Source organism: Ahaetulla prasina, chromosome 2 (assembly GCF_028640845.1).
Source record: "Ahaetulla prasina isolate Xishuangbanna chromosome 2, ASM2864084v1, whole genome shotgun sequence".
NCBI lineage: Eukaryota > Metazoa > Chordata > Lepidosauria > Squamata > Colubridae > Ahaetulla > Ahaetulla prasina.
In genome coordinates this window covers 236,068,999-236,095,372 of record NC_080540.1, presented here as the reverse complement: position 1 = coordinate 236,095,372, position 26,374 = coordinate 236,068,999, and the positions used below count along the sequence as shown (strand labels likewise).

At 35.7% G+C, this 26,374-nt stretch overlaps 1 protein-coding gene and 1 long non-coding RNA gene across 9 annotated transcripts in view; one reads left to right on the top strand and one right to left on the bottom strand.

Moving 5' to 3' along the window:
* Positions 1-26,374, bottom strand: part of LOC131193034 (uncharacterized) — a 134,761-nt gene that overhangs the window by 16,288 nt on the left and 92,099 nt on the right. The window lies entirely within an intron of this gene.
* FRMD3 (FERM domain containing 3) overlaps positions 1-26,374 on the top strand; it is a 104,556-nt gene that overhangs the window by 43,625 nt on the left and 34,557 nt on the right. For 5 of the 7 annotated variants that reach the window (XM_058172769.1, XM_058172770.1, XM_058172768.1 and 2 more), the window contains 3 exons: positions 945-1,049; positions 8,060-8,102; positions 20,590-20,668. In XM_058172769.1, coding sequence (XP_058028752.1) covers positions 945-1,049; positions 8,060-8,102; positions 20,590-20,668 — 227 coding nt within the window. Of the gene's footprint in view, positions 1-944; positions 1,050-8,059; positions 8,103-20,589; positions 20,669-26,374 lie in introns of those variants that run through there. The other 2 variants (XM_058172772.1, XM_058172771.1) reach the window with 2 other exon arrangements.

Here is a 26,374-nt window from a genome sequence, read left to right as displayed (position 1 = left end):
AAGCTACATGCCGGATATATTTTCAATTCTTGTTATTGTATATCAGTTAGAGAAACAGTATTTTATTCCAGATGAAGTATCCTTTTTTCAAATATGTGCATAGATGTATATATAGTATATGTACTCCTTCTATGATAGGTGCCTTGATGAGGTGAAGGGACTTGTGTGGGTAAATGAAATTGTGGGCTATGACGCCAGACATGTACATGTCCAGAAGGGTCTCCCAAGGCGAACAGGCTTGTGTACTCCAGACTAACACCGATCATATCTGCCAACCTGCATTGGACCAGCATGGCAAATTATGGTCTATTCCTTCCACATGCCAATACATCTGTATTGGTTGGAAACTTGTGGAAAAGGCCTTCATCCTGCAGTGTATAGACAATGGCTAAAATGATATACATATATGTTTGTATGTCTATATACAACATTACATACATAGACATATATAAGTACCTAAAGTAAACAATTTTCGTCAGTAAAAAAGCAATTGTTAATTGTTAAAAAGTTTCAAATTGTTTTTGAATTTATTCTGTTAACTCAAATATTCTGGAAATTGGAAGATTCATAATCCAGTAAAATTGTGTAAATTCTTGAAGATATGGACAAATTTGTAAAGCCCCATTCAATAGGGCAAGTTTAAGAAAGCATAAACCATGTGTAGTGAAGTAAGGTATTTTGCTAATCTGAGATACGTACAGAATCTTCGATAAATAAGTTTTTGTATTTGATTGAAAAAGAAGATAGAATTGAAACCTGGATTAACTTTAGGTTCATTCACTGAAATCAATCAAATTTAGTTATGTTTAATCTGTGTTCGTATTCAATGTACAATTAAGACAAGATACAATCTATATTTCTGATTGAAATATATAATACACAGGTTAGTTATATATGCATACACCTGCATGTTCTACCTATCTGTATTGCCTTTTCTTTTTCAGAGAGAGACCAAAGGCCAGTTTCTCATAGATCACGTTTGCAATCACTACTGTTTGCTAGAAAAAGACTATTTTGGCATTCGCTATGTGGATTCTGAAAAACAGAGGGTATGTATACAAATTCTCTCATAATTTATTTTAAGTGATCTTATTTCAGAGAAACTGCTAGCTAGTATGCTTTCATTCCCCTGGCATAAATGTTTTAGTGATGTCCGAAGAGATGAGTAAGTGTTCATTTCTCTGAGCCAAAATACATTTTATTGCCAGAGAATCAGCAGCTAATCAAGGATATAATGAGAAGGTAATTGTGTGCTTATTATTGTGTCACTTTCTAGATAATGGCTACTTCAATACATTTGCAATGGGGTTTCTTAGGAACCTAGTTCTAAGGATTACTATAGAGCCAATCTCAGGTAAAGCCTTTTTAGCTTAATTAGGGCTTCAGGTTATTCATGGTTTTAAGAAAACATTCTTCAGTTTAGAATGTACTGGATTCTGATTACTGGTATTTTTCATGACTATACCAGTGGCATATCTTAACTTGACTGAGTGGTTATCTATATCTTGATTCTACCTTCACAGACATAACTTTGACCTACTTAACTGAGATAATGTAATTAAAAATTGACTTTCTTTCTCTTATACTACTGTAAACAGAATGTTTCAACCTGGCTAATAAGATTGGATTTAATTTACTTGAAATCAAATCTGCCCAGCGAATATTTTCTCGTATAGACAAACAATAAAATATGCAAATGCATGAGCAATGCAGTGTATTTTTTATTGAAAATAAAATCAAGGTGCAAGAACTTATGTTGAAATCATCTTTAAATGGCTTCCTAGACTTGCAGTCATCTGCAAGGAATATAAATCCTTCCATTTGCCAGCATTCAGTCAGAAGTGAAGAAGCTTCTTGAATGAGAAACAAAACATCTTCAAGGAAAAAAATAAAGTCCATTAAAAAAACCCACCTTTGGGAAAACCATGATCTGGGTGACTGAGAATTTCCATAGACAGATCTATAGCTCTAATTTTAAAAGTCTAGGAAGCCATTTAAAGATTTTTGGGAGCTACTAGATCTGTGTTGCAGAAATTCATATAATCAAAAGATGGCAGAGAGTTAACATTACTGTATATCTTTGTTGCCATCTAATGGATTTCTGGATTTATTTCAATCTAGATTTTTGACAGTAGCCTTATTTAAATATCCTCTTCATCAAGAAACAAAACTGCAGTGAAGCAATATATCTGGCAGATGCAATAAATCTTATTTATCTATTAAAAGTATTTGCAAGAGGTGCCTCACAAAATATGTATTTTATGAGTGCACCATCCCTTCTCAAAAATTTACAGTTTGGCTGTCTGTAATTGTACATATATAGCTTCCATGTTTTGTTGGAAAAGTAAGTTGTCTGAATGCATACATGGAGACAACTAGAAGCAGCCACAGGAAACTTTAATGAAGCAAAGCACTCACACTCTTCATTAAAGTTTCAATTTTAATAAAATCACTAAAACTATTGCTTTTTGTAATTAGTACAAAAAGAATATGATGCTTTTCAGGTGGGTACAAAATGAAATCAGTTTTTATATTTTGATGCACAAATAAAATATAAAAGTAATAAAAATTGTTAAATCAGAATATTGTTAGCTTATACTATGTATGTATGAATTGTGCAGCCTGACTTTCAAATAAAATAAAGGTTGTTTAATTACAGAATGTGCATTTCTAGAACCCTGCAGCTCAACTGAGATTTATTGCTTTATATTGAAGGATTCATCAGATTTATGAGTGTGTTAATCCATTGCTGAATTGCACAAAATGATAGGACTTTTGATAGAAGAAATAATGCACATAGCCAGCTGGATAGCAATAGCTCAGTGTTTTTATAACGGTAGCAATATTTATCCTTTGAAATTGTTCTTTGTTAGAATTTGATCTCTCTCAGGATCTCTTTCAGATCCTCCATTATAAAATGCATTCTAATCCATACACAGGCTTAAAATAAAATTGTCAGATATTCTGGAGAAGTTTTGTTGCTGTTCCTAAGACTAATCTCATACTTTGCTGATATCTATATAGTAGTTCAGAAAATAAAAATAACTCCAGGCTTCTTGCTGATGCAGAAGGATGCATTTCCATTTTTGCTATTATTTGGAAGTGGGCATATCTATTACAGAATAGGATCAATATTTAAAAATGTAGCTCTTGCAGAAACTTTTATTTAGCTAATTAAATAATTCTGTAGTAGAGGAGGATAGAAAGGTAAAGTCCAATTCTTACGATTTTAAAGCTAGCAGAATATTTTGACAAGTTTTAGTATTGGCTTAATTTGCACTAATTAAGAGCTAGTCTGGCTTGTAAGGACAAGTTGAACATAGGCTGTAGGCTTTTTCCCCAGCTTCTTTCACATAGCATTTTATTTCAGCTGTTGTGACACATGCCTTTGGGGGTAAGATTGAAGATGGAACTGTAAACACTACGGCTTTGTTACTGCATTTTTAAAGGCTGCTGTAATTTTTGCCTCCTGTCAGTTTTGTACACGTGTGATTTATGTATGGATGACATATTCCACATGAAGGTGACGGTGATTAGCAGATCATTCGTTTCCTTTTTTTTCCTAGCCACAGAGTCAGCATTGATTGATTGATTGATTGATTGCTTGTATAGGCCACCCATCTTACTTCGAGGTAACTTGAGTTATGAACCGAAAAATCCATTAGGATGAACAAACTTCCTTCATGGATTTGCTATTATTGTCTTAAGATAACTGGCAGCTCATACTGATATCTTGTTATTCATTTTTCTAATAGAAATATAAAAGATATACAGAATAGATACTGCATCATGGGAACTCCTTGAAATTTGATGCCAGTGGCTGAAATCTATAGGTATTAACACTGATTTCAGAATAGTTAGGCAAATGGGCCATGACACTAGCCCACAAACTAGTAAAAACTAAATGGAATTAAAATCTACTTTACTTTGAAATTATAGTCAAAGTGCCAAATAAGCCGAAGTGTAATTAAAATTGGTTTAATATTATGTGAGGTCAGAATGTCCCAGTGGAAAATTGTTCAAAATTAATGTGATTTAGTATTTACACTTTGGGATTTCTTTTTCTATTAAAATTTTCACAACAGCAAAATTCCTTATAGTTGAATCCTAAAATAAGTGCCTTAATTTTGATCATCATTGATTCCCTTTCTACTTTGTATTAATTGACAAAGTAAGTTAAAGCTAATACTGCTTCTAAAGAGTCATTGATTTCCCAACCAGTCATGTATTTTCTTTCACAATTTTCCTCCATTTCTCTAGTTTTCTGTCTCCTCTATTCTAGTAAATCAATAACATTCCATAGCCACTAATCATGCTCATTCATCAGTGTTGTTCTTTTCTTTAGAGGCAAGGGCAAGAGACTAAGGAGTATAAATGATGAAAGCAGTACTGCACTATTACAATCCAAAGTTCTGTCCATTTTGTAAGTGTGTCATGAAGTTGCACACAAACTCTAAAGGACAGAGTTTTAATGAAGGCTTTGGACCCTGAGAACACCTTTCCTTTCCTCCCCTAATATTTATGTTTATTTATTTTATTCATTTATGTATCAAACTTCTTAACTATCCACAATGGGCTTCCGGGAGATGTTATTTTCTGACAACTCTACTGACACTCTTTTTATAGTTGACACTATGATATTATTTCAAATAATAATTGGTGACCACCTTTAAAGCGCTCCATGGCATAGGGCCGGGTTATCTACGGGACCGCCTACTGCGACCAGATACCTCTCACCGACCCGTGCGCTCTCACAGAGAGGGACTCCTCAGGGTGCTGTCAGCTAGGCAGTGTCGTTTGGCGACGCCCAGGGGAAGGGCCTTCTCTGTGGGGGCTCCCACCCTCTGGAACGAACTCCCCCCAGGACTCCGTCAACTTCCTGACCTTCGAACCTTCCATCGCGAGCTCAAGACACATTTATTCATCTGTGCAGGACTGGCTTAGATTTTAAATTTAGAGGGGTTTTAAATTGATTTTAATATTTATATTTTATATTTATATTTCTATTTTTAATAATTCGGGCGCTAGAATAAGTTTTTTAAGGATTATTTTAATTTGTATATTGATGTTTTATATGCCTGTGAACCACCCTGAGTCCTTTGGGAGATAGGGCGGTATATAAATTTGAATAATAAATAATAATAATAAAAATATAAAGTGATTAATAAGCCTGTGCCTGCATAAATATAATAATAAGACATATAACTTTAATTAACTGTATGCAATCTACATGACACTCAAAAGTGAACAGTGTTTCTCAGCTTTGGCTATTTTAAGATGTGTGGATTTCAACTTCCAGAATTCCACAACCAGCATGCTTGCTGGAGAATTTCTGGAAGTTGAAGTGCACGTTTCTTAAATTTGCTGAAGTTGATAAATACTTCTCTAGAGAAATATATAATTAGTGAGGTTGTTGAATTTGCAGATAAGACACATTTCCCCCCCCCCCAAATAATTCCAAATTCTCAGACTGAATTTGGAAATTCAATCTGAATTTCCCAGATTGAAAAACTGCAGAAGGTTTTTTCCCCAAACCAGCTGACAAGATAGCAAAAGGATAGATTGGAGTCAACATTAATTTTGCTGTTCTACCTATCAGGGACACCCATTTCATTTGTTGATAGATTTTAAACCTAAATCTAGAAATGCTTTGACCATACACACATCTTATAGTATAAATATTGGCATCATTTCTTGATGAGAAACGAATATTGGACTACTTTAAATCAGAACACTTAGCACCTTTGTGAGTGTCTTACAGATACAAGAAAAATAATATTTTGTTTTTCCACTCAGGATTAATGCTTTCATAGATGTAAGAATAATAGGCACATAGAGGAAAATTGGCATTTAATATTTTTAAATCTTTTTTAAAGCCCCTTGTAAGTTCCAATGAAATAACCTTTCCTATGTTGAGGCTTTGTGCTGTGGAGGCATACATAACAAATAAATCTGTTCAGCAGTGTGAATAATTGCAAGGACACCTGCCATGGTAAATAGCTTGTAGCTACTGCTGGATATTAAAATGCTGATTAGAGATGATGTTTAAAAAGTGTCGCACAATGTAATTCTCAAAAAAGCAAGCAATAAGAAAAAATCCTGCAGGTGCAACTGTGTCCTAGTAAAGGTGTTTACCAATAACCCATTGCCCTCATAATAAAAAAAAGTTCCCTAAAAGTCTTCAGTTTTTATTTATTTATTTTATTTATTTATTATTCAAACTTTTATACCGCCCTATCTCCCGAAGGACTCAGGGCGGTTTACAGCCTTATAAAACATAAAATATAATATAAATACATGTTAAAACAACATTTAAAAAACTTATTCCATTAGGCCAAATTTAAAACTATAGTTAAAATACAAAACCCCATTAAAATTAAATTTATAAAAAAAAATTAAACCCTAGGCCAGCCCTGCACGGGTCTTAAGCTCGCGGCGGAAGGTTCGGAGGTCGGGAAGTTGACGTAATCCTGGGGGGAGCTCGTTCCAGAGGGTGGGAGCCCCCACAGAGAAGGCCCTTCCCCTGGGTGTCGCCAGTCGGCACTGCCTGGCGGACGGCACCCTGAGGAGTCCCTCCCTGTGAGAGCGTACGGGTCGGTGGGAGGTAGTCGGTGGCAGCAGGCGGTCCCGTAAGTAACCCGGCCCTATGCCATGGAGCGCTTTGAAGATGGTCACCAAAACACACCCGAGAGGCCACAGGTAGCCAGTGCAGTCTGCGCAGGAGAGGTGTCACGTGGGAGCCACGAGGAGCTCCCTCTATTACCCGCGCAGCTGCGTTCTGAACCAACTGAAGCCTCCGGATGCTCTTCAAGGGGAGCCCCATGTAGAGAGCATTGCAGTAATCCAAGCGAGATGTAACGAGCGCGTGAGTGACCGTGCATAGGGCACCCCGGTCTAGAAAGTTTTGAGACATATAAGTAATATAAACACCGACCAATTCAATTAATTTCAGAATGATACAAAATACTGGTTTACATAAATGAACCATACAGAAATGTGATGTTTATGAAATGGTCAGTGAATGTTTATACAATATGAACCAGTGTAGATGTAACTATTTTAATACTTGTCAGAGTTTAATTCCGTACTTAAATTTCTTGACTGTGATAGTCCTTAACAATTTAATTTGCTTATGTATCCATTTTTTTTGTTGACTTGCACTAGGAGAAAACAAATTTACGTGGTTGCTAAGCATATAATCAGATCAGCAGTCTTGTTTCTCCACAAGCTCCTTCTGCTATCAAATTCAAAATCAGATTCAATTCAAACTGAACATACTCTCCAGAGATATACCCTAATACATGGAATAGGACTATACCCACTTAAAAATAACCCGGAAGGAATACTTAGATATTGTGACCACTAGAGCTCTTTGTTCATCATTAAAGCATGTGTATACAACATTTTGTTTAAATTTCCAAACAAGCTTGAGAAAAGATTCTGCTTATTAAAACTGTAACATCTTTTTAAAAGAAGACAAGGTTGGCTTAATGAATAGCAAAGAGATGCTATTTCATACAATTTCCAAAGAGTTATTTAAATAATTTTTGAAGAGTGAACTGCTTTAATATGTAAAGATTTTGTTTAATTTTATCTCGCAGTGTTGTTTTGTGGATAAACTGTATACAAAAGAATGGGCTCTTACATGACTTCCAGACTGCCTTGGAGGAAAAAAGAACACTAAATAAAAATGTAGCAAGACAAAATAAGGATCTTTTTATTAAATTAGGAAACTATTAGTATATTTTGTACCTCTTCATGAAAACTGTTTAAGACTGTATCTAAAATCTGTCGTTCTTTACATCCCTGTTCAAGTTTGAATAAACTTAAACATAATTATTATATATTTGTGATCACATTAGCTATGCTGTTCATTTATAGATGCTACTTTCTGTCTTTCATCAGACAACTATGTCCCTCTTTTTGAAGCTGTTAACAGAAACACGATATAAATCACAGCTAGGAGAACACTATTATCAGTTTATTACAATCTTGTGCTTGTAAGAAAATGATGTATTTTGTAATACTTTTGACTGGTGGCTTCCATCTTTTTTTACAGCATTGGCTTGAGCCCAATAAATCTATCTTCAAGCAAATGAAATGTAAGTGTTAGAAGCTCATTTCATATATTGACCTATTATTTTAAAATGCCAGTGTTTTGCAATAATTTTCTGTATTATGCCTTATTTTAAAAATAACTTTAATAAATAACTTTAATATGTTCTGTTTATAGGTATTGAGCTCTTTTTTTAAAAAAATAATCTAGAACAGCCTTCCTCAATCAAATGTGCTTTCATATACTTTCAGCCAACAGGATTTAATAGATGTTGGGATTTGAAGCCTAACACACATAGAAAAAAAAATGAGAAAGGCTAGCAATCTGAGAAAGGAACTTGGGAAGCAGCTAAGTAAGGGTGGGGTGGGTCTAAAAATATATTCCATTTCATTTTAAAATTAGTTCTCTATATGGATTTGTCCTTTTAGACTTCATTGGAGGGTTTTGTCCAGCTTTTCAGTAATGTTATCTAATCCAGGGGTCCCCAACCTTTTGGACCAGGGACCACTAAATTCATAATTTTAAATCCCGCGGACCACTAATATGATCTACCTAATGACTGGGTGAGCAGGCGTTGCAAGGTGGTCATGTGACTGGGTAGGCGTGGCCAACTCAATGTCACTCACGTCGCGGGGTACCTTGCCAGCCTCTATTTGCCATTCCTCGCCTGCTCGCCCAGACTCCTTACGGCTCCAACGGGAAGCAGTTGTTGAAGCTAAGCAGTCACCATGAAAAAGAGTTGGCAAAACAACTCAGTTCAAATTGGATCTGACTGAGAAGGAGGCTCAGCAGAAGCACCTCACTGAGGACTAGGAGTATAGGTTTTCCAAGCAGAGGGAAGACCTGCGGGAGTGCAAAGCCAGGTACCGGAACCTGGAGGCTCAGTGGACTGAGATGGTCAGCCAGTTCCAGGCCATGATTCAGTCCCACTGGAACAAGGCCCTCCGGCTCTTCGCCACCAGCAGCATTTTCCTCTAACCTTCGCCCAAAGCCCTGCACCAGGAGGCTGAAGCAGATCTCAAGTCGGAATTTCTCCCCCCTCCGACCCTCACAAAAAGACCCCGAAGGGGGAGACTCTCTGCAGCAATACAAATGTTCACTGCACGTGTCCGTCCCAGGGGCCGTAGTTTAAGGACCCCTGATTTAGTGCAATATAAAACATTCAAATAATTTTTCTGGGGACCACCAGAATTTTCTCACAGACTACCAGTGGTCCACGGACCACCAGTTGGTGACCACTGATCTAATCTGTGATGTAGTTCCAATCACATTCTTCTACAAAGCTCTCCAGCTGGAAACTTTATAGTTCCAAGAATGTGGAGCTTTTAGAGACTGGTTTTATTCCCCTCTCCCACCCACATCATTGCTTATTTAAAAAATAAAATAAAATAAAAACAACCTAGCTTTTCCAGAGACTTGCCTAACAATAACTGAATCAAAATCACATATTCTATTAAGTTACACTATGAAGTATCTAAATCTACATTATACTGTATGTAAGTTGCAGTGCCATTCGAAATCCAGTTTGCAAGAACAGGAACTGACATATAAGGCCATTCATAGGCTGTTTGGATGACTGGATTGATTAATGGGATCTTGGTTTCAAATACATCATTCCTGTGCCCGGAACCAATTCTCTAGACAGAAATCATAGGCTTCCCATTTTCTTCTTTTACAGATTCTGCTCGCGGAACAAATGGGGATTTGAACTATCAGTCCCTTGAGGGGAAACGAATTTGTGTTAGAAAGAGTGGGAAATAGGAGTCCTACATTTTCGCCTGCCCACCTCCCAAAAACTCATCCTCTGTTCTAAGGGATAAAGTTTAATTTCATTTAAGCTGTCATGCTGCGGTTACTTCTTGTGGAATGGCTGTCTGATCTGTAGGCACAACAACTATGATTTGCTGGGGGTTGCATCCGAAGTCTTCAAAGAAAGGTCTTTGCCGTCTGTAAACCCTTGATTTTAGACAGTGAGGCTTGTTGCTTGATCTTTTGACATATGCTTTACTTACTCTATGACAAAAAGAGAAGTTTTAGCCACATACTCTCAGTAGAATTGCAGTTTTCAACAAAGGCATTAGTGCTTTAACGTCTAGCATTGTGTTACAGAAGAGGGATCCATATGCATAAATGGATATAATCAGGGCTCAAATTGTATACTCACATATTCTACTAATGGCCATTGAATCAATGGAGCATCTTCTGTTTAAATATGTATAGCATTGTGCTGCAGCTTTAGCGGTTGCAAATATTTTTTTAATCTTTAGAATAAACAATATCACTTAAAGTAAGTTTCTAAGGGAGATGGAATGCATTAACACATCAATTATATATTACAAGAAGTACTGAATATGCTTGGAAATTCCTTATTTCCTAACCCTAATCTACATTATCTTTACCTTCTATTGGAATATGAGACTTCTGTTTGTAGGAAGGCAATCAGTTTGTAGTGACTTGTAAGTTTTACTATTTTATTGTTGCTTTTACAATCTTTATATTGATCTACTATTTTCTATAATGAACTTTCAAAAATTTTGATATTTTAATTTCTTATCCTTTTAAAGTGAAGGCGTGATACTTATTTTAGAATTGTTTAAATTTAAATATCCATAATGCTTTTAAGAACCAGTCATTTTCATCTTTTTTCCTATACTCTCAGGGAAAATTTCATTTTTTAATGTGTTGCTTCAAATGGTAGTGTAATAAGATTAGATAAAAAACACTCAGGCTGACCAACATTAAGAAAATTCAAGCAGATGCAGGCTCTTCTGCATGCATCTTCAATTCCCAATGCATGGTGTACAGATGCTGAAATTAATTTTGTCCTTTGTTTCCTGATTGCTTGTTTGTATCTTATGACTATCATTAAGTGTTGTATCTTATGATTCTTGATGAACGTATCTTTTCTTTTATGTACACTGAGAGCATATGCACCAAGACAAATTCCTTGTGTGTCCAATCACACTTGGCCAATAAAAAATTCTATTCTATTCTATTCTATTCTATTCTATTCTATTCTATTCTATTCTATTCTATTCTATTCTAATTATTGTATCTCTGCTCAGGGTCCACATAAGAGTCCAGTGAATCCCCTGCCTCTCTCACACACACACCTCTTTCTAAATGTATTTGAATAGAGCTTTGTAAAATAGGAGCTGAGTACATGAATATATTTTATTTTAACAAAGAGAATTATAGAATCAATATAAATATATAATATAAATATAAATATATAGAAATATAAAAAATTATAGAATCAAAAAAATGCATGATATCTAGAAAAAATAAAGGTAGGGAAGCAATTATGTATTATGTAATTATGTATGATATATGTGTGTGTGTGCGTGTGTGTGTGTGTGTGTATTTATGTGTATATATATGTACAGTATATCTATAAAATTATGTACTTAGATAAGCCTTGCATGGCTTGGAACCAAGTTGTTTGACAGACTGTCTCTCCCCAACTGCATCTACCCAACCCACCAGAGCAGGCAGGCAGCGCATGGTGTGGGTCTCAGCTATTAAGGAAGTACATCTGGTGGGGCCTAGGTCTCTGTGGTGGAATGGGACATCTTTCTGCAGCCAACTTGCCACAGTCAACTCACCATGGCCAATTTGCAGTGACCAGTTCACTGAGGAACAACTCACTTTGACCAACTCAACAAGGGACAACTTACTACAGGACAATTCAACAATTCAATTTAATTATTAAAACATTATTTTAATTTTTATCATTCATATTTCATTTTGTCCCTCCTTTGGCATCCTTTCTTTCATGATTCTGTTCCACTGTTTCTTCGATATTAGTGTAATTCTTGCCCCATGGCGAATTGCTGTGTGGCAAGTTGGCCATAGTGAGTTGTCCCCATGGCGAGTTGGCCAAGTCAAGTTGGCCACAGGAAGTTAGCTGCAGTGAGTTGGCTGTGGCAAGTTGTTGTAGACCTTTCTGTGGTAACTTCCTATGGAACATTTCCCCTGAGATAAGATTACCCAAACCTGTTGCCTTTCTACAAGGCCTTTGAAGCAATAGTGGGTTTTGCTTACCTTTGCTACCAGTTTGGAACTATGAGTGTGCATGTGTGTGTGCTTGCTTTGCTTGCAAGCGGTGCTTCTGTGCATGCGCAAAGCATCCATGATGACGTCAGGTAGGTGGGCGGAGCCTCTCGCCACCGCCACCACTGATTGGCCTGAACCGTGGTGAACCAGTAGAAATCCACCAGTGCTTTGAAGACATGGTTTTGTCAGCCAGCTTGGGAATAGATCAAGTGGCTTGTCTCATTGGGGGGTGGGAGGGGTTTTAAATTGTGGGGTTTTAGCTGAATTTTTTTTTTATTAAAAAAGTTTTATAAAAATTTACCCCTCCTTCCCCCTTCCCCCTCCCCGGCTTCCTCTCTTCCCCCCTCCCTCCCTCTCCCAAACCCCCTTCTCCCCCGGAACAAAATACAGGGTATTAAATCTTAACAATCATAAGCTAAATTATGCTAACTATCTGTAAACTCCCAACCTCCCCTAGAACCTTAACTCTCCTTTTACAAAGAAAAAACATAAACATAATTCTTGTAAACTGTTCATTCAAAAGCTATTTGGTATTTCTTAGTCTGGCATCTATTTTGAATATAGTCAATCCATCTTCTCCATTCCAATATGTATCTTTCTTGTGAGCAGTCTTTCAGGAATGCTGAGATTTTCGCCATCTCTGCTAAGTTTGCAACTTTTAATATCCATTCTTCAATCGTAGGCAAATGTTCCTTCTTCCAGTATTGCGCAACCAATAGTCTGGCTGCTGATATTAAGTTTAAAATCAATTTAGTCTCTATTTTTGTACAATCCATAATTATACCCAATAAAAACAATTGTGGAGTAAATTTTATCTTCTTTTTCAAAATATTTTGTATAATCCACCAAATTCTTATCCAAAATGGCTTAATTTTTTTACAAGTCCACCATATATGAAAGTAAGTAGCATCATCCCCATCACATCTCCAACATTTAGCTTGCAAGTTCGGGTACATGCACACTAGTTTTTTAGGATCTAAATGCCAACTGTAAAACATTTTATAAAAAATTTCTCTTAAATTTTGTGCTTGTGTAAATTTAACATTTCTAACCCAAATTTTCTCCCAGGTTTCCATCATTATAGGTTCTTGTATATTTTGTGACCATTTTATCATGCAATCCTTAACTAATTCCATTTCTGGAGGGGGCACCCAAATTTGAACTGGGGACCTCTTGATTAGCTGAATTTTTAATGCTGTATGCCGTATATATGGAGTCACTGTGTGTGAATTGGGCAGCTATATATATTTGTTTAATAAATAAACTGTTGAAGTACAATGACATTGGTTCAGTGGAAAAGCTGAAAAAAATGTCCTTTTATAGTTGACTTTGTCTTGCAATCTGCTCCTCTTTATATCTGCTTCTACAACACAGAATGAGAGCTTGTTGGCATTGTCTAACAATGTGTCAGAGAATCTAGTTAGAATTTGGAAGGGACCAGGTGGATGGATCATAGGGTTCAACTTCCCGCTCAGCACAAAAACCCAGATAAAAGTATTACTGTCAAATGTTTGTCCAGCCTGTTGGAAGACTTGCAATGAAAGGGAGCACCCCATTTTCTTAGGATGATTCCACTGTCATACTATCTAATTTTAGATTACGTAACTGAATTTTTTTAGTACTTAACTGAATTTCTATTTAAGATTGTTATTCCTTATACTCTGGGACAATGGAAAACGATTTGCATCTTTCTTCTTCTTGTGTTCACCTTCATATTCTTGGAGAATGGCATAATATCCCTGTTCCATTGTCTTTTCTCAAGACTAAACATACCCAGTTGCCGTAATCTCTCCTTGTAGGACCTGATTTCTAATCCTTTGTTCAGTTTTTGAAAAGTGCTGAGTTTAGCTGTACTCCTTTTTTCTGCGGTATAAGTGGTTAAAATTATACAAACGTTACTGCTTATTTAGTTAGTTCAGAAGTCAAAAAATTAAACTTTCTAACTAAGCTGAATAGTGACTTATTCCCAGGACATATTGTATCCACAGATGCTAATCCGCAGTATTTCTGCTTGGAAATGTTCTGTCATCTAGACCCTTTCAGGCAAGGATTGACAGAATAAAATTGCCCTATCTCTCAAAGTCTTTTCATATGTCATTGTATCTGGCAGTTTGGGGAGAAGTGTCACCAATATATGGATGATACTCAGATGTACATTGCCACTATAGACTGGGCCAAGGATATACTGTGAAAGCTTGAACAAATATATGGAGTATGTCCGGAGGATGCAAAATAGACCAAATGTTTCCAAGACCAAATTGCTTTTTAGGAACTTTAGCTCAATTAAGAAGAGGAGCAATCTCTCTGAAGCAGTCGGTTCATGATCTGGAGTCCTTAATTCAGAGCTGCTGCTTATGCTGTTGATAGAGTAGCTAAGGTGTAATCTTTGTTCAATTTTGAATAGAATAGAATAGAATAGAATTTTATTGGCCAAGTGTGATTGGACACACAAGGAATTTGTCTTGGTGCATATGCTCTCAGTGTACATAAAAGAAAAAATACGTTCATCAAGGTACAACATTTACAACACAATTGATGATAATATATCAATATAAATCATAAGGATTGCCAGCAACAAGTTATAGTCATACAGTCATAAGTGGAAAGAGATTGGTGATGGGAACTATGAAACGATTAATAGTAGTGCAGATTCAGTAAATAGTCTGACAGTGTTGAGGGAATTATTTGTTTAGCAGAGTGATGGCCTTCGGAAAAAAACTGTTCTTGTGTCTAGTTGTTCTGGTGTGCAGTGCTCTATAGCGTCGTTTTGAGGGTAGGAGTTGAAACAGTTTATGTCCAGGATGCGAGGGATCTGCAAATATTTTCACGGCCCTCTTCTTGATTCGTGCAGTATACAGGTCCTCAATGGAAGGCAAGTTGGTAGCAATTATTTTTTCTGCAGTTCTAATTATCCTCTGAAGTCTGTGTTTTTCTTGTTGGGTTGCAGAACCGAACCAGACAGTTATAGAGGTGCAAATGACAGACTCAATAATTCCTCTGTAGAATTGGATCAGCAGCTCCTTGGGCAGTTTGAGCTTACTGAGTTGGCGCAGAAAGAACATTCTTTGTTGTCCTTTTTTAATGATGTTTTTGATGTTAGCTGTCCATTTGAGATCTTGCGATATGATAGAACCCAGAAATTTGAAGGTTTCTACTGTTGATACTGTGTTGTCAAGTATTGTGAGAGGTGGAAGTATGGAAGGGTTTTTCCTAAAATCTACCACCATTTCTACGGTTTTGAGTGTGTTCAGTTCCAGATTGTTTTGGTTGCACCACAAGGCTAGTCGTTCGACCTCTCGTCTATATGTAGGAGAGCTGCATAAAAGTATCTGATGTTTTCATCACTATTTGATTGGATTACACTATTCTATGTACTGGTAAATTGAGTTTTGGCCCAAAATCTAGAAGCTGGATTGTAAATGAAACAATGCTGTTACTGAGGTAATATTGCAAGGGGATACTGGTAGGTTTTTAGGTCCAATTCAAAATGCTGGTGAGGACATGCAAAACTATTTACAGTGGGACACTGGATTACATCAGGCACTGCCTTGTCAAGACTGAATCTGACTTATCAATAAAAATATCACAAAAAAGACCTCTTCAGAATCCCCACTTAGTACGAGGTGAACGGAATACAGACCAATATAGTTTTTCACTATTGTGGCTCTGTAGCTTCTTCCCTCTTGTTGGATAAGCAATTTCTTCTTTCCTAACATTTTATGAAACTATTAAAACAACACTATTCCAACATGCTCTTTGGATGACCATCTAGTGGTTTTCTGTTAATTCTACACATTTCACTTTGTTTTTATCCAGTATTTTTAGGCTATTGTATCTATTCTTATCGCTGGATTGGGACGGGGTACAAAAATGTGAAATTAATTAATAAGTACATTCTAGGAAGTCTTCCTCCCCTACGTCTTCCTTTCTTGTTCAGTATTGGGTGGATATTTAAAATATGTATAAGTTAACTGAAATTAGTTCTGGTTATATTTGAGGATTCTCTTCATGTTCAGTAGTATCTTTATTGAACCTGGTCTCTGCTGCATGGTGTTACACATTCACATTTGTATAAGGAAGATTTTTTTCTTTCCCTTTCATTTGTACTTAAATATTGTTTTGTAAATTAATAAGTTATTAGCATAGCTGTAGCTGTATTGAATAGGGTACTATAACTTTTTAAAAAAATAGTTAAGATCTTGAATCTATTCTGGCAAATTACTCTGGCTCAAATTACAGGAGAGATTGGCAGAGCATTGGGGCTTTCAATATAACAGCTTGGCTTTCTTTGACAGATGAAAGGCCATTCTGCTACTATAATATGTATAATTTGATTATGATGCACCTTATTTTTTGCTTGGGAATAGTTTTGCAAAAACGATATATTATCTTTTTTGACTATTCAAATTTATACTTTTAGCTTGTTGACAGACTACTTACTCAATGGGTCTGTTGCATGATAAATACATATTTAACTGACCCAGTGTAATTTTTTTCCTCAAGAGTTGCTAATGTTTCTCTTTTTATCAACTTTAGCCAGTGGTAAAATCTTCCCCAGTTTGCCACTGGTTCGCTGCCCACGCATGCCCGGTGCACGCCAAATGCACGCTACGTGCGCATGTACAGTACATGCCAAATGCACGCTGCAAGCGCATGTATGCACAGTACACACCAAACTCACGCTTCGTGTGGTAAAAGGAAGCTTGGGAAGGTAAGTATAACAGTGAGGTGGGTGGAACAGCTGTGCGGTGCTATGATTTATATTCACTAGAAAGCAGGATTTCCTTCTTTTTAGCAATTTTAAATTACGTGGCACAGCTGATCATTGGAAATACTGGTTCGGAGGAACTGGTAGCTTTTTTTTACTACTGATTCGCCTGAACCAATAATTTTTATCACTACCGGTTCGCCCAAACTGGTGCGAACCGGTAGCATTTCACCACTGTCTTTAACACTTACTTTAAAAGAGTATAATATGTGGTAGCTGACACCAACAAGATGTAATTTATTGTATTTCCTTGATAGGTTCCTATCCCAATTTTTTGGAAGACTGGGAGGAATAAGAAGCTGAGTTTATTTTTATAACTTGACTCTTCTCTCGTCTGTTAAGCTCTCCTTTTGTACAGTAGTTGGAATTCTTTTTACAGTTAGATTCTGTCCTTGAATCTTTCTAAAGGGGGAAAGGTGAAAGGAGTTATTAATTAGCAGGCTGATAATTTCTGTGAATAAAGTACCAATTAAGGTTAATTTCCTTATCCATATAATATAAAAGATGTGAAAAAGCATGTACTTATGTTTGATACTTTTTATAGTTTTGATTAGGTTAAAATACTATGACTAGACCAGAAGCCTGACTGAGTTCTCTTGTAGGCTTTCACTGGTAGGTGACATTAAAGAAACTAGATATGGTTGCGTTAAATTGAGAGTTCTGAATGCAAAGAAGTAAGCTGATGACAGCTAATGGCTGGCTGAAAGAATGTAATAGATCTGAGAATGTCGGATGTTTCCAGTCAGAAAATCCTGGTGGGAGAAGATACAAAGATCAGAATTGATGGTTCAGGAAAGGAGGAAGTCACGCTCTGACAACGTTGACAGTTCAGGCAAACAACAGAGCAATTTAGGCTTCGAGCAGCAGTCCTATCACAAGTAATTTCAGCAAATAGACCTTGAAACACATTCATCTAAGAATTCATAGACCTTGGGAAGAGATGGAGGTAGAAACAAAATGAAGTAAAATGTTTTGTGCAGGTTTAAAGGATTGTTTAGAGCAGAGATGTCAAACTAGCTGCCCGCAGGCTGGATGTGTCACTTGCAGGCCATGCCCACCCCAGCTCCACAAATGGGAAAAACGTTGTGAAATGTCATGTGAGGACAACGTTGTTCAAAAAATGCTCAAGATTATTGCTAACTAGGAGCCATTGCAGTTGCATTAGTGATCCTCTACTTTACTCTTGGGGATTCATTTCTTATTCTTTTTATTTTAGAAAAAAAGTTCCAATGGCTACCTATTTTGTTATAATTCCTTAGATTAATTGTGCAAATATTACAAGTTATTGTAATACGTGAAAAGCTAAAACTTAAAATTCTTGAATGCAACTGGATAAAATAAAATTTTCAGAATATCTTTCTTGTAATTTTCCAGTCTATTCAATATTAGTTTGTTCAATATTTCTCATTTTAATTGGCTTAAAGTTCAGTTCTTGCAAACCTTATACTATGTATCAAAGTGTAGAAAAAGAAAAATGTTGTAATTCAGTAAAAGAATCCAAGGTAATCTTGAATAAAACCCAAGTTTTATTCCTGGTGTATAGAACCACAGTAGAGAACAGTACCTAAATCCCTGGAGAGCACTTAATACAAGGCAAGTTCATACTGGCTTTTGTTTGGTTTCGAACTATCCAGCATTCAAGTACATGTTAAATAGTAAAAAAACCTGAGGGAGCATCAATAAAGAAGCAAGTTTTGAATAATGTTTATTAGACTAAAAATATGAATACATACAATCAGAAGGACAGAAGGAAGGAAGGAAGGAAGGAAGGAAGGAAGGAAGGAAGGAAGGAAGGAAAAGCAATACATGGTGAATAGGAAGGAATATGATACAGGATGAAAATGAAAGCATCTACTTGGAACAGTTTTCTCTGCTGCATAAACTTTAGGAGCTGCGTAAGACATTTTACACATAGTATTCTTATTTGCTTTGTTAATAAGTCCACAGTTGTAGGGAGATTGAAATCTCAGTCTTTGTTTAGTTGTTATCTGAAAGTATAGGAAAAAACTATATCAAAAGAAAAACAAGGAAGAACTGTAAATTTGGATTTGTATGAAATGTAAGTTCATAGTGTATGGTACAAGCTGTGATATGTTCTGTGTATCATCACATCACCACCCAAATTATGTATAGACTTATGTATAGACTCAACTTACACTCTCAATTGAGCCCAACATTTCTGTTGGTAAATGGAACATTTGTTAAGTGAATTTTGCCCCATTTTACGGCCTTTCTTGCCACAGTTGTTAAATGAATCACTGCAGTTGTAAGTTAGTGAATCTGGTTTCCCCACTGACTTGTCAGAAGGTCGCAAAAAGGATCAGATGACCTCGGGATACTGTAACCATCATAAACATGAGTCAGTTTCAAAGTGTCTGAATTTTGATCATGTGACCATGAGGATGCTACAACAGTCATAAGTGTGAAAAATGGTCATAAGTCCCTTTTTTCAATGCCGTTGTAACTTCAAATGGTCATTAAATGAACTGTTCTAAGTCGAGGACTTCCTGTATTTGCAAGGTGACAGGATGATGATACCACTTGTCCATTTTTGTCCCCCTGTTGAGAGCCATGCATGAGGCAACATTTTTTTCCCTATGCAAAGAAAACCAGGCCTTGGCATGTAAATAGAGTCTGGGTATTATGTCTCATTATGATAAGAAAAGAGTAGCATGGTAATAATACAGTAAAATGTTGATGAATAATCAATAATGTTTATTACAAAGCCGATTAACTATTTATCAACTAACCACAAAAGTTAGTACAGGTTGTCCTCATTTAATGACTGCTGTGTTTAGCAACTGTCTGCAATTGCAACAGTAATGAAAAGATAACTTTATGACCAGCCCTCACATTTATGACCTTCACAGATCTATAAAGCAAAGTAAAGCTGAAGAAGTATCATAAGCACAGTCAAGGTTTTACTTAGGGACCGCTTATTTTAACAACCAGGTTGCTAAATGAGGACTACTTCTAGTGTACAGCTCTCATACAAAAATGAATGTGGTGAAGATTTTAGTAACACTTATAAAGGTTGAACTATATGGAAGATTGAGATTATTTTTCAGTAAGTATGCATAGTGCTGCATTATCAATAAGTTGCAAAATTCTGGTTGTATCATCACTAGTACAGTGTTATATATTTTCCCATTGAATAAACAATCTGTAAATTGTTATAAAATAGCAGTAACCATGTTAATAAATAATACAAATAGTATTTCATAAGACACACTTTTCTACTTTCAAAATGATACTGATCAACAGATATGGTAAATCAACTGCTATTCTGTAATTGATAAAGTTTGTGAAATTAATAGTTTTAATAACAGCTGCAACAAATATTAAATTACTTAGAAATTTACCTGAATTCTCCTTAGTGGAAAAGTCAGTGTCTTTCCTTGTTGCAGAAATCTTTCCCTGTTGCATTCCTGTTTAAGTTTAGGATGCAAGATTCTGGATTGATAATTCCATTGTCCAAGGAGGATTTTTATATAAACTAGTCAAATAAAAATTACAATGTGATATAAATCTCTGCATTAACAAGCTTTAGCTTCCTTATGCTTTGAACTTTGTGCCATACTTTGAGCTTTGTTATTTATCATTTGCTTTTTTTCTTCTTAATTTAATGCACTGCATCTCACAAGTTGCATCTCACAAGAAGTCATGTTTTATATAGCTGTGCTCATGCTTTTTTTATATAATATTTCAGCTCACCCACCATATACCATGTGCTTTAGAGTGAAATTCTACCCGCATGAACCCCTGAAGATTAAGGAAGAGCTCACCAGGTATTTTGTCCTGTCCATGCATTTAGTGCTTTAGTAAACTTTTGTGCTTTTGCTGGCTTTTAATTTTATACATATTTTTGAGGATTTAAAGAACAGTTTATGAGATTTTTTGAATTAATCGTATATGTGTCACACATAGACATGTTAGATATTACAGCTACATTAAAATATATATTAAAATGATAATTTAATTATCAATTCCTATATTAGACACATTCTAGTTTAAAAGACAGTCTGTAAACTTTTGAGTTATTCTGTTTGCTCCATCAGGTAAGATATAAACAAAGCTGTTATTGCATTTATTTTTAGATGGTATATGCATATTACTTGATAATTGGTGAAAAAACTAAATGGAAGGAAATTTAATTGCTGCTGTATTAACAAAGAGTAATAGAACTGTAAAAGTGCTCTAATTAATCATTACATATGTAGAACTGTGCAAAAATATTAGAAAGAAGGGTTTGCAAAGTTTATGGGTGTGAAAGAAGTAGTCTTCCTTAAAGTATTAAAGCAGCTATAACCTTTGGAAGGTTTGTACAACTGGTTCAAAGGCTGTTCCTAGCCTTCTGTTCAAATGTGTGTATGCACAACCATTTCATCTTGCTGGTAGTCTTGGAAGAAATGTTATCTAATAAAGGAGAATATTTATAGCTCACGGTTGACATGAGGGGTCCTTGGTGCTCCCTGAGCTTGCTTGCTTCTTTTCTTGCAGAAATTTCATTACCCAAACTAGGTAACGCTAGCACTGATGATGTTACCTAGTTTAGGTAATAAAACGTCTACAAGAAAACAAGCAAGCTTGAGATTTTATCTGTTTATATACCTGCATAGATAGACAACTGGGAACAGTTTTAACACTTTGAGAAGGGACATTTTGCCCAGACACAATTTCACTGAAAAGGCTGTGTTTCTGGGGGCCAAAGCTCATCGAAGAAAATCTGGTTTCAAAATGCCTTGAATTAATGCTTAAAATTCTAACGAGCAGTAGAGGTTCTAGTATCTCATCCCATAATGAGATAGTTTGCTATTTTAGATGAATGACTTCATGAACTATTCATCCATTTTAAAAATCCTGAACTTTCCTATTTTTGTACAATAGCAATATTAGAACTATGTTCTAATATATATATATATTTGTTTTCTGAGGTTTTCGCGGGTGTTTGTATGTAGGTCTTTGGTTATTTGGGTTTTCTCCCACGTAAAATTGGAAGTGTCTTGGCGACGTTTCGACGAAGTCTCATTCGTCATCTTCAGGCTTCTGGGAAGCACGGTTGAAGCCTGAAGATGACGAATGAGACTTCGTCGAAACGTCGCCAAGACACTTCCAATTTTACGCGGGAGAAAACCCAAATAACCAAACACACACACACACACACACACACATATATATATATATATATATATATATAACCTCACCCCATTCCTAAGAGGACTATAAGGGGCGTGCATAAGAGCACAAAAGTGCCTACCGTTCCTGTCCTATTGTTCCCTTTATCATATCAATTTGATATAGTTGATGCATATTTTTTACATATATGTATATATTTTCTTCAAAATATGTTGTTCTATCTATGACAATTGTTTGTGCATACTGTTGTGACAAAAAGAAATAAAAAAAAAATAAAAAATAAAAGAAATATCTGATTCTAATCTGATTAAACCAGCAAAGTATCTGCTCTGAACAGAAGCAAATGGGGAAAATGGCATTTAAATAAGGAGAGGTTAACAATAGGTTCTAAAGAAATGCATTGCGCTAAGAAATACTGATCTGCATTAAAGAAATGAAATATAAACTGTTTTCATATTTTGGGGAAATAAAAAATAAAAAGAATATGTTATGAAACAATGAAATCATAGCTACTATTCCATCCCCACGGAACCTACATTACACAGATTTCATATATAATTCTATGATAAATTATTTCCAAGTGGTTTGGAAGTAGGACAATATAAGATCCCAAAGGAGATATACATAATCTGATCATCAATCATTCTATATGTTTAGAAAAAATTATTTAATTAATTAATTATTCTGACATTTGAACAGCAATTTGAACTACAATTTATTTGCTAGAGGAAACATGACATTTTAAATCCTAATCAAATTAAATTTACAGGTTTTAGATGGTGTCCTACAGACAAATTTATCGCCAGATTTCAGGGAGATGGACAGAATATTTGTATTTAAAAGGCAACTTCTCTGTTTAGGAAGGTACAACTTTATCAGCTTTTCACAAGACTTAGAAACTTTTAAAAAGACTGATCTTTTTAAATAGTGCTTTTTACATCATTTTAAACCAGAAATCCTAGATCAATCTTGAAGGGTTAAATTAGTATGACAGTTTTGATCTGTACTTTAATCCCAAACTGCAAAATTCTGACATAACTTTTTCAGAGATTCTATAAATTACTCCGAAAAGTTTTTAAATTAATATAGAATGGGTACAAAAATTGATGATAAATTTGCTACAAAACAAAGATCCTATGAGATTAATAAAAACTGCTTTATAACCACTGTCTTGATCCTTCTCTCTGGGTACCAATAGTAACAGCAAATTTTTAAAATCTCATTTGAAAAACAAACAAACCATGCATATTAACATTTTGTGAAAAGTCAAGTCCTCTTCATTTACAAATTTTGCTTTCCAAACTGAGGATGGAAGTGGTGATTATGAGTCGGTTATTGTGTCAGAATATCAAGCGGGCATTAGATATGAATGAAAAACAAATTTCTTGCCTTATCATTTTCATCTCTTCTCTCCACAAACTTTTGACACGTGATTTTTAATTTTTTTCAGTTGGCAAGAATGCAGTGTAATATATTGCAATGCCAATCAGTAATTCACCCCAAAAAGTCATGAATGCTGTAAATACATTCAGTTTTTGAAATTATCTTTAAATGAAAAAGTAAAAAGTTCTTCAAACATGGAAACAATCTTTCTTCAAACAAGCAACATTGTACCTTCCAAGGAGTTGTTGCTGTTTCCATTCTCTTTTGTTTGGAAAAAAAAATACTTTGACATCCCCAAAGACAACCTCTGTCAAAACTATGTTACTTTATTTTGACAGCACATTGTGAATAAATAATTCGTGCTGTTCACAGATAGTGCTAAGGAAGCATTTCCTTCTATGGTTTTGTAAAGAACTTTCACAGACATAATTTAATACATTTGATGAAAATAAATCACCAAGTCACAATGCAAATATTTACTCATTTTAAATTCCATTTGCATTTAGAATCAAAAGGAAAAAGTAAAGTCTTTCTGGTTTCAGTTATTATTTTGGGGGGGATTTAGTGTTTGTAGCAATAATTCTTTATTGACCATTTTTATTTTATTTTCTTTCTAAAATGTGCTAGGCTGAGATGTAACTTGGCAAAACCAATCTGAAAGTGTTAATTCCGCAACTGCTGAAAAATAAGCCACATAAATTTACTAGTATATGTATTTTATTTCCACCCAAAGCCAGAATAATTCAGGGAATTGGGTGTTCATATACTATATTTGCATTTAAGTTGAAGCATATAGATGAGGAATTACTTTCTTCTACCATAGTAATCTTAATGGAATTGCTTGAAAACTAATTTTAGAGTGAAGAGACAAAAAAAAAAATCCTCCAAAGTCACCCAGTTTTGTGCTATCTTACACATAATATGCCACTGTTAGGTTTGTTATTTCTTATAATAGTATTTTGATTTTAGTATTTCTGCTCTGATATATTTTTAGATCCTATTATATTTTTTGTTTTATCAGATGCTAGATAGATAGACAGACATATACATTACTTCTATATTGGATATTTTGATTGAGTCAGGACTTAGGCTGTAATAAAATTTATTGATTGAGACTAAAGAGAAAAATGTATATTTAATGGATTTAGGTTATTATTCTAACTCAAGTATTTTGTTTCTTTTATGAAAATCAAAATTTGGTCTGCATTATTGAAATTAGTATTTTTAAAGGGTTTTAGAATGTGCACAAAACTGAGAGGATCCTGAAAAACTGAGTACATACACTCATCAGAGTGTTAAGCTTGGTGAATCCTTCTGATCTGGATGATCATTCACCTTTTTGTGAGAAAATCCAAGTATGACTAATTATATAGTAAAGTTAATTTATCTAGACCTCTACCTTTTATAGGTTATCTTTGACTTACAACCACAATTGGGACTGGGATTGCAGTCATAACTCAGTGCTGTCTTAAAGCAAGGAACTGTACTGACTTACAACAGCAATCCCGGCGCTCTCCATTGTTATCACCTGAGAATCATGGGTCATTAAGTGAGTAACCATCCCAGTTCAAACCATTCCTCCCCAAACCTCATTAAAGTAAGAGATCATTCGTCCAACTGCTTTCTCTCTTCAGAACCATGTGACTCCCCATGCTTAGCAAATATCAACAAGCATTCACTTGCTCCCCAGGCCAGCCCAATGCACCAGCAAGCACTACCAAGTATTTGTTTGCCCAGCTGCCTTGTCTCCTAATTCCTTGCACAGATTTTTCACCTTTTTCTGCTTCCTTTCCTGACCCAGCTTCTCTGGAAGATGTTTCTGACAATACACATGGCTCCCCGAGCCTTTGTAAAGCTGTGCTGTCTTCATGACATTGTACTATCTTTCCAGAGGTGTTCCAAAGATAGCACATTCAATAAAGGGGAGTTCACTGTGTCTCTAATTCACTGTTTCCATAACTGCTCTTGTTATTAGGAAGTCGGCATACAGTATATTGACTAGTTAAACACTAGCAACTTATCTCAAAGCAACCATAGAAATATGTGCCCTTGAACAGCTAATCCTAATGGACAGAATACAGATAGACCTTGCTTAGTGACCGGTTGCTTAACCTTTTGAATTAACAACAGCCTTGGAAAGGATGATTTCTGGTTTGTAAAGCACTCCTGACCATTGCAAAACTCACACAGTCTCATGGACATGTTACCGCAGTGACAACTTGTTGGCGCCTACAGCAAGTTAAAATGCCCCGTAATCATGTGATTTCCATTTGTAATTTATTTTGCTGGTTTGCCTAGAAAATCAGTGGGGAAGTCAGCAAAGAAAATAACAAGCTGCTGTCACTTGCCGTGAGGATTCCCTCACAGGGAGAAAAGACAAGGAGAGGAAGGGAGAAAAGGGTTTATTTATTTATCTGTACACCCACCTTTGTAATTTTTGCAAGGAAGGTAGCAAACATATCCATATGTTCCTTCTCATATTTTCCCCACAACAACAATCCTGGGAGGTGAGTTGGGCTAAGAGAGAGTGATTGACCCAAGGCCACTCAGCTGGCTTTCATGGATAAGATGGGACCAGAATTTACCATCACCTGCTTTCTAGCCCAGGGCCTTAACCACTGGACCAAATGTAGCATGTTAAAAATATTTGTCCATTGCCTCTCTGTGCCTTATCTCCTTGCCTCTTTGTGTCTTGAGGCTCTGCAGGCACAGATAGGCAGGGAGAGAAGGATTTTAGCTCTGTGCGTTTGCTTAACAATCTGTAAGATTGCTTAACGACTGTAACTGGGAATGCTGGGATCATGGTCATTGAATGAAGCAGTCACCTGATGTCTAGCTTAACTCTTGCTTTGTTCAATGACTGAGATTATATTTCTACTTGTAGTTGTTAAGCAAGCTGTGCTCAATCCTTTTCCTTGTCACTACTACATAAATGATCTTGTCTCCAACTGCTTTTTCTAACTGCCAGAGGCAAA